Source organism: Schistocerca cancellata, chromosome 9 (assembly GCF_023864275.1).
Source record: "Schistocerca cancellata isolate TAMUIC-IGC-003103 chromosome 9, iqSchCanc2.1, whole genome shotgun sequence".
Taxonomy (NCBI): Eukaryota; Metazoa; Arthropoda; class Insecta; order Orthoptera; family Acrididae; genus Schistocerca; species Schistocerca cancellata.
Window position 1 is genome coordinate 99789879 of NC_064634.1, and position 9481 is coordinate 99799359.

General features: G+C 40.4%; 1 protein-coding gene across 3 annotated transcripts in view; it reads left to right on the forward strand.

The window, feature by feature from the left end:
* The window catches only part of LOC126101090 (BRCA1-associated protein-like), a 31896-nt gene extending 23092 nt beyond the window's left edge, over positions 1–8804 (forward strand). For all 3 annotated transcript variants that reach the window (XR_007522256.1, XR_007522257.1, XM_049911769.1), the window contains exons 2-3: positions 5652–5807; positions 6655–8804. Coding sequence is in view for 1 of the 3 variants with exons in the window: in XM_049911769.1 (XP_049767726.1) it covers positions 5652–5807; positions 6655–6894 (396 nt within the window). In the remaining 2 variants the exon portion in view is untranslated. The remainder of the gene's footprint in view (positions 1–5651; positions 5808–6654) is intronic.
* Positions 8805–9481: the final 677 nt, after the last annotated feature.

Here is a 9481-nt window from a genome sequence, read left to right on the forward strand (position 1 = left end):
TCTTCTCTGTCTGTATTGGGTGTTAGTTCTGTCCCTTCTGGACTATAGTTGTTAAGTTTATGGGTCAGCTTCTCCTTCCACATTGCTCCTCTTGGACACGATTCACCATCACAGCTGCTGTTTAGCCACCAGTGCCTTTCAGACTGGCCCTGTCAATAGTCTTCTGGTTGATCTGGGATCCCCCCTCCCATTTCAGTTGAGTGGTCCCAGCTCCTGGTTTCCTGTGCCATCACTACCTGCTTTTCTCGCGCTCACCCCCTCCTATTCTATTATTTTCATGGCTGGGGGACATCACCCACCCTCTGCACGCCTACGGGTGGGTTTACCAGTTGGGCTCCGCCTTGCTTCTCTCCTCTATGTTTTTCATCTCTCCTCCTTGTCCTCTTCCCCACATTCTCACTTGTCCACCGAATCTTGGTTAGTTCCTCAGCTCCAGATTTGGTTGGATCTCTTCTGGGGTCCGAAGGCCTCCATCATTCCAATGGTGTTCTGTTGATTATTCCACCTGCTCTTATGGGAGTTTCAGGATGCCATTGTTTTTACATCAATGGCTCTAAATCCACCAATTACGTGGGATAAGTCTTCACATCTTCTGTTGGCACGGAACACCATCTCTTGCCTGTCACGTGCGGTTTGTGTACCGCAGAAGTGATCACCATCTTTTGAGCACTCTGCGTTATTAAACATCCTCCCTCACCTGAATTTTATTATGTACAGACACAATGAATGGCCTTCAGGCTATCGCTCGGTGTTTTTGCTGCCACCCCTTGGTCCCCATTATTCACAACTTTCTCGCTGATCATGGTGCTGCTGCTCCTGCTCCTTGGGGTTTATTTCCTTTGGTATCGTGGCCTAATGGGTATCCCAGGTAATGAAATGGCTGATTGGCTGGGGGAGGGGGGCGGGGGGGAGGTGGTCCACCAACCCCCGTTCTCTGTGACCCCTCAGCAGATGGATTTGCGGCCTTATGTCAAATCCCTTTTTGGTCAATTGTGGGCTGACTCTTGGCGGAGGGGTGGGGGTGGGGGGTGGCTACCCTCCATCCCTGTCTAATAAACTTCATGCAATCAAGGAGAATCCCACCATGTGAGAAGTTGGATTCTCTCTGCCTCTCCTGGTGGGAATCTACCATCCTCTGCTTTGTATCAGCCGTACTAGATTGACGCGCCCCCCCCCCCCCCCCCCCCACCCCCCATGTAGCTGTGCGGAATTGTCATAGTGATTTGTATTTTGCTGAACTGTCCCCCCTTTTTGACCCTTCACGCTAAATACTCCCTCCTACGTTTCTTGTCCCAGGTGTTAGCAGATGACCCTTGCATGGTTACATCAGTCCTTGGTTTTCTTCAAAAAAGTGGCCTTCCAGGTTTAAGTACCTGAATTTACCTGTAGAATTGGAGTCCCTCTGTTAGTGTTGGCATTGGTTATAGAGGCCTTATCCTTGCCTCCCCGTGCATCAGGTTCCCCCCGCACCTTTTCTCTGTGTTTTGTCTTGTCTCTTGTGCTGCTTTGTTTCCCCTTTCTTATGTCCTCTTCTCCTGGAGTTGCTCCTGTTGTCGTGATTCTGGTATGATGGGGGGATCAGGAAGGGTCAGCAGCGGTGCTGGTGCCCCAATGCACAGAGCATCTCTGGGACATCCTTGCTCTTATCGTATCCCCTGCCCCCTCTCATCTCCTCTCCTGTTGATTCCTCTTACTGCTGCCCCAGTGTTCTTTTTACCTCTGTGTTTGAACGTTTTCCGTTCCCCTTGACTGGACTGTGCTGTTTGTGTAGTTCCTCCCTTGGTTCGTACCACTTCAGATCATGGGAATGATGACATCACTGTCTGGTCTTCTTCCCCAACCAGCCAACTGACCAAGATGTCTTTTTTTAAATAAGTATGTTTGTCCTTGAGTTATTCACTAAACCAGTGCAATAATGATGCATAATATTTGCCAGTAATTGTTTGTTGTCCCTTTTCCAAGTAATTGGCATAGATGATACTGCGAGCATCACAGAAAGCAATAGCCCTCATCTTGCCAGCCAATTTCACTGTCTTTGCCTTTTTTAGAGCCTGTTTGCTTTCAAAAACCCACTGTTTTGTTTGTTTCTTAGTCTCTGAAACATCTAGTGTATTCATGTTTCGTCCAGAGTTATGTATCAGTGCAGAAATCTGACAGGATTTTGATGGAAAAGTGCCAAAAATATCTCAGCATTGACCACAAGTTGTGTTCATTCTCCACTAAGAGCAAACGTGGCACCCATCTTGCCAAGATTTTTTTGCACCTAAGTTTTATGCAAAACTGCTTGTGGCTTCAAGTATTTCATGCACTTGATTTTTTAATAACTCAGAACCATAGTATATATTTTGAAACCATTTTGAGGGTAGTCACTCGCACCGGATGTCCCAAACAGTATTTTTTTGTGGATGTATGACCATATTTAAATTCATTTACCCAGTTGTAAACAGTTTCAAACAGAGGGGCAGATGTGCTGCGAACTTCACCCAACTCAGCTTTTATCTGTTTTGTTGTTAAGACTCTTAAATACAAGTGTTTCATCACTGATTGAAACTCAATTTTTTCCATGTTACAAATTAAATATGAGCTTGTTGTTTAAATCGACTGGGACAATGAAATCAAGCAATGGATACGGCTGCAACTTTACCTGCCCTCTAGCGACGGATGATGCTTAGTACCAACGAACTGTTTCAATATTAGGAGTGGCATCTCTTGGATTTTCTAGGGGTTTATGAACGATCCCCATAAAAACTGAAAGCCAGATCAGGAAAAGCCATACACCCAACCATATCCAGTATTCTGAAGCTGCTAATTTATAGTGTATTGGGAGAGACTGAAGATTCTTGAAGAATGGGGAACTCTTGTAGCGAGATAGAGCTTTGAGCTTGAGTGTAGCATAATTGTTGTTTCATTTCTTACTAAAGTCACGCATGGTCAAGGTGACAAGTTTAACTTGTTACACAGTGACACTCTGCTAAAGAATATCTTAATTCAGTCTCAGCTTCTGAATATTTTTACACTGTGAGGAGCATTGTTTATTAACATTTTAAAGTGTGTGACAAAATATTAATTCCTGCTGTTTATAAAATTAAACTTTACATTAAAGCATTAACAATTAAGTTTTATGGAGCAGTATGTTGTGAAACCCTTAACTAAGGAAATAACGTGATTGTGGAGGGAGAAGTCTCCCCAGATGCAGCCAACAAATCAGTTCTTCTTATTAGTCATTCAGTGAGTATAACTAGATAATTTGAACAGTAAAAAAGAGGAAGGGGAGGGGGGGGGATAGAACAGAGGCTGAGGAGGACAGCCAAGAGGGGAGGGTGGGTGTAGATTAATGGGCTGAAGCGGGAGGCAAGGGTCTTTGGTGGAGGTGAATTTTGGATAGGAGCTAGCAGAGACTGAAGCCAGGATGACTGTGAGGTCGAAGTGTTTGTTGTAAGGACAATTCCCATTTACTTAATTCAGTGAAGCTGGTACAGGGAAGTTGAGGGGATCCAGATGGCAGGGGTTGTGAAGCAGCCATTGAAATTCAGTCTGTTGTGCTCAGTGGCATGCTGTGTCACCGATTGGTCAACTTCACTTTGGGCTGAGATTTGATATTGGCCATTGAAGCAAATGGACAGTTGGTTGGGGGTCATGCCCACATATAGGCTGTGCAGAAGTGACAGTAGAGTTGGAATATGAGAGGAATACCTACACGGGTGGCCTTGCCTCTTATTGGGGACAAAATGCTTGAGGCAGGAATGGAATAGGCCAATAATTTTCCCTCCTCCAGGGTTATGCATCTCCCAACCATCAGCAAGGATAGTGGGTCTCTGTGGTCATAATTACTTGCTGAATTAAAGGTGGTAGATGACAGCTTAGAAACTCATTATGTCAAACAAGTTTACTGTTACCTGTCACTGTTTATTTCTACAATACATTTCAAAGGCGTAAACCTCCATCATCAGGTGGATTTGAGTATAAGGGGCACTCAAACAACAATGAGAGAGATGAAAAAAAAAGTAAACAGCAGTTTACTTTTGAAATAATAATTGCCATAACTGCTAATACATTTGTCCCACTGTGAGACAAGATGGTCAATGCCTTCATAGAAAAATGTTTGAGAGTGCCTACAGAATCATGATTGTATCCTGGCATGTATCTCTTTGTATAAGCTAATTGACTGCCACTAATGTTTTTCTTCAGGGCACCTAAAATATGGGAAACACATGTTTTGACTGTTACAGAAGTTTTGCAGGAATCCCTCACATGTTCTCCATACAGTCAGTCTCTCCCTACACAATTTCTATATTTGTAGATCCCTGAAGAAAGGCCTTTGTCACCGTCGATTTGGTCTGGACAAAGAGGTGTGTGTCTGATACAGTGGTACAATCGTGGTTCCATAGGCAGCCGTAAATATTATTCCATGAAGGCATTGACCATCTTGTTTCGCTGTGTGATAAATGTAGTAACAGTTATGGCAATTATTTTTGAAATAATAAATAATTTACTTTTTTCCCATCTGTCTTGTTTTCATTTGACTGTCCCTTATAGAGTAATATGGCATATATGCATTGTGTTATAACTTTGTAGTAACCTGTGAAACTGTCTCCAATGGTCACGGGCTCCTCTCTCTGTCATGCTACCCTACGCACACCATCACACTTTGCAAACGCTGAGGGAACAAAGGTGGCCCTAGAAACTAATAAGTGCACTTATATTAGCTTTGTTCCCCTCTGACTAAGGCAAATAATTTCAGAATTTGCCTTAAACCTGTGCAGACAACCTGCATGCTCAGTATACTTCTGTGCTTCAATATTGTTCACATTGTTGTGAGTATTTGGGTGAAATGCAGTTCATATAGCGGAACTAATGCAGCTGTACCTCAGTCTATCAGCAGAATTAAAACTCATCTCCCAGATTTCACTTTCTCGCATTTTAGTGCTGCATCACAAGAAATATATTCAAAGTCCTTCCATTTGCTATCAAATCTAGGATCCCAAGAGATTTTGGAAATTCTTTTTGTGAATTCAATCAGTTTTCCTTCTGCTTTCTTACGCTTTGCAATTTCACAGCAGCTGAAAGTGGTTTCTTTTGCTTTTGTGTGCATCCTTTGTACAGATCACTAAACACTTTACTTTGCATGAGTGAAAATATAGTTCCTTCACAGTGTACTTTGTCACAACTAGACGGATGTGTAGAAAACACAGGTTACTACGCTGTCCAGTCACTTTAATGTTACCATCTGTCAAAAGCTTGAACAACCACTTTTTGCAGTGTCGGACATCCAGAAACAGAGCCAGTGAGTTTCTGGAAGGTACCGACTAGGATCTGGAGCCAGGCCGACTCCAGTGCCATAGTCATCTGTGCTATGTTTCTGGTTTAGAATCCATGGCACGAACAGCCCAGTCAAGGCGGTCCCACCGATTCCCAATTGGCTTTAAATTGGGGAGTTCGGTAGATGGTAGATGCCATGGTCCTGAGGAAAAACAAACTGCCTGTAAGACTGGACATGGTCCCCGTAGATATGTGATGGTGGATAACTTACAGTGCTTAGTCACTCAGCAAGAGAGAGTACAGAACTGAGCTTCATTAAGATAGTTCACACTGCATCTGTAATAAGTCCAAAATTCTCTCATCCTCAGTATGTGATGTTATTTCTATTCCAGCTGTCTGAAGTAAATGTCCAAGCAGTAGCTGCAAGGGTAGAACTCAGAGAGAAACACCAGATAGGAAGAGCATTTTGGGAAAATCAGACTGCCTGGCAGGACAAATTCCAACAGCTAGAGGAACAGTTTTCTACTTACCAAGAAGAAAAGGACAAGGTTTGTTCAGTTACCTTGCCAGATAATTTTTACGTAGGCTAGTAGCATTTATTTTTGTTTGGGAATGTTTAGTTGTTTTGTACAGTTTCTCCTTTAATTTTAATTTCATAAAAGTATAATATTCTTGGTTATTTTCATTCAAAGAGTGCTTATGCAAAGAATCCACATGTCCTTTCTCTTTTCAGGAATATTTTAAATACAATTTAATTTCCAATGTGTTCAAAATAGCCATTCAGGTAATGAGACATGTATTTATTTTATTCATTCCAAAATAAAAATAACATAACATGTTTGCATCAGCTCAACACAAAATTCTGTAACAAAACTGAGCTGGCATTAAGTTTTTAACTGAAAGAAGTCCTTCACAGTTATTGTTTTCTCTGTGGTCTTTTCCTATTGGGGGGGGGGGGGGGGGGGTAGCAATTGATGGATGATGTTAAACACGAGCTGGACACATCAAAGACATCATCATACTGCATTGCTGGAGGCACCCGAAACAAATATTAAAATTTGCCAACACCACTGTATTTACAAATATCCCCCTAGATAGGCAGTCAATCTAACCATTTATTAACCAAGTGTTTGAACCTTTTCAACTCGCAGATGAGATGGCCAGCGAATTCTTGAAAAAAATTGAGCACTGGATCCTAAGTTTCAATTACATTCAAGCCCCCATAATTGTATGGTACTTTTGCAACCCCCAGATGCCTACACTCTTTAATTGTACTGTACAATATTTAAGTGAGAGATTAAGAGATGAGTATTGTGACACAAATGCGAGTGTGTACTACACAGTAATTATTTTTTAAGTGTAATTTCACTTGGAATACTAATTTTATTGCAATAGTTACAGGAACTTCCACAGTTGTGTGAGCAACTGAGGGATGAAATGTTCTACCTCGAGTCCCAGAGGCAGATATCAGAATTGTCAGACCACCACAAAATAGCAGAGAGGCAAATAGTTGGCACAAGCCATCCACGGTGGCTTCTCATGGAGGAAGCACAGCTGGCCAACATGGTTGCCACAGGTGCAAGCACTGTACTACATTATATTTCATCATCATATTCTAAGTGTTGTATCGGATGATGTATTTATAATAGTTGAAGGTGATACTTGTTGATCTTGTATCCCTTCTTTTGCTACAAAAATGAGGCCACACAACACAATGTGATTTATTTAGGTTTTCATTGGGTAATCAAGTAAAACTGTATCTTGCAGTTTGAAGGCCTGTAAATTGTATCCGATTATGCATATAATTTCCAGCCTTCGTGCATGCTGCAGCGTGCTATTTGATATTATGAATCTGATTACAGCATTACAATTTTTTATATGACAGGGAAGACTACACACAATTGTGGGAGGAAGCACTAACATTTGTGTGGAAACAGTATGTAAAATAAACAAGAAAAACATTATTTTACTCCCTGTCAATATCCAAATTGAAGTTAGGACAGTTGTTGGTGTTGCAACAACTCTACTTATCACAAGTTTCATTTTTTAATACTATGATAAAAGCTTACTCTTGTATATTTATTGATCAGCTGTTGCTGTTCAAGCACTAGTAGCTGGAAAGGACATGCTTATTATGATACAATATATATCTAAATACAAGTGTTAAAAAAATTATGTTAAATGTTGCAAAGATCTAGATTGTTGGTTGAGATTTGTTCTAAGTGGAGGAAGTGTTAATCATTTTTGTAACAAATCGCCATCATTATACAAATATACAGTTACTTAACTTTGAGTAATTATTTATTTATGTATTCTGCATGGACAAATACAAGGATTTGTTTTGCATAGTTTACATATTGATCATTTCCCCTTATAACATTGTGGGAAACAATTATATACAATAGGCCTACAGATACAAAATTGTTCCTTTTTTTTTTTGGTACATGTAAATACTATTTATACAAATGAAAGTATTCTACTCCTCTGAGAGGAATTCCTTAATACTATATAGCACACTGGACTCGCATTTGGGAGGACGACAGTTCAATCCTGCGCCCGGCCATCCTGATTTAGGTTTTCCGTGATTTCCCTAAATCTCCCCAGGCAAATGCCGGGGTGGTTCCTTTGAAAGGGCACGGCCGACTTCCTTCCCCGTTCTTCCCTAATCCGATGAGACCGATGACCTCGCAGTTTGGTCTCTTCCCCCAAACAACCCAACCTTTTAATATTATAAAAACACTTATCGCTGAGGAACTCCTTCAAGGCAATTTCAAAGCAGCTCCCACTTAAACTTTTCAATTTTTTTTCAAAATTTGTTATAAAATTTGATCCCCATGTAATAGGGGCTCTTGTCAGCACTTTTTGTATTTCTTTCTTTCCAGGTGATAATCATGGTAGCTCCTAGTATTGTACATGTGCACTTCTCTATTTAGATGATTGTACTGCTTGTATTTTAGCATCAGCTGAACAGTTTTATAAATATATAGTGATGGTAGTGTAAGTAGTTTCTTAATTTTGAAATTGGCTTTGTAGGACTCATTATACCTAAGCTTACACTGAAATGATGTCTCCATAGGCACAGAGAAAAATCTAAACTATGAAAACTGCACTTCATGTCCATAGGATCATTCAGTTGGGCTGTCAGTAGCAAGTGCTGATTTTTTTGAGAATGTAGGCATGTTGTCCCATTTAACTTTGTTTCCTATTGGAGTACAGAATGCAAAACATTTAGACTCTTAGTCTAGTTTATATTAAGGATTGTTAATGTGCTTTAAAGTAAGGATGTATAAGGCCATCATATTTGTGTATTGATGTAGTAATTTATATCTCCACTGAAGTAGGGTTTACCACATCAGAAATATTATGTATTGTGCACATAAAGATAAATTGGTTTACTACAGGTAGTTCTGTTAAGGATTATGTAGTATAGTTCTATTAATACTAGAGCTAATTTTAAAAAAGAAATTGTTTTATGTCACGTGTAAATATAATGATAGCCTGGGTGTTTTGTACTTGTGAAAGTTTTAGAAAAAAATAAAACATTGTTGTCGTAAGTTTGCATTCATTTCTTACAACTGTTATTATAATGCAGATGAACATTGAAAGCTTTGTTTTACGACAATCAAATTATTTCCCCATCCCATTTTTGTGTATCTCCTGAATGTTGTGATGTGTAATCACAGTGCTGCTGCAACCAGCAGAAAGTTAACTGCTGACCTCCTGGCAACAGTAAGTCACATGGAGTACATCTGCCCTGATGCTCAATATAAGCTCCTAGTAGCACTGTTAACAGGTAAGCAATGAAATAATAAGTATAACCAGAAAAAAAGGCTCTGTTCACAGCTTTAGAGCAACTGAATAAGTGCGTGCATTCGTGTGTGTGTGGGCGCGCGCGCGTCCGTGTGTGTTATTCAGCTACTCAAAGCTCCACCTGTACAGCAGCAGACTAGCTCGCAGGTGGCCAGACCGACCTTGCCTGAAAACTCAAGGCACTTCCTTCCTTTGTGCTTTTACATCTATAATAAATGAGCTTCACATTATTGGCCATGTCAAAATAAAATGGACACAAACTTGGCATTCAAAACAGCAAAAGTGCTGGTAATTATCAAGCCATACAACAGTAAGTAGTAGTCACTAAAATTTTACATAATTATTTGGAAAACTATTTCAGTTCAGATATAGATGTTGGAAAAAATAAAGGGCTCTTAAATGTTCACCCAAC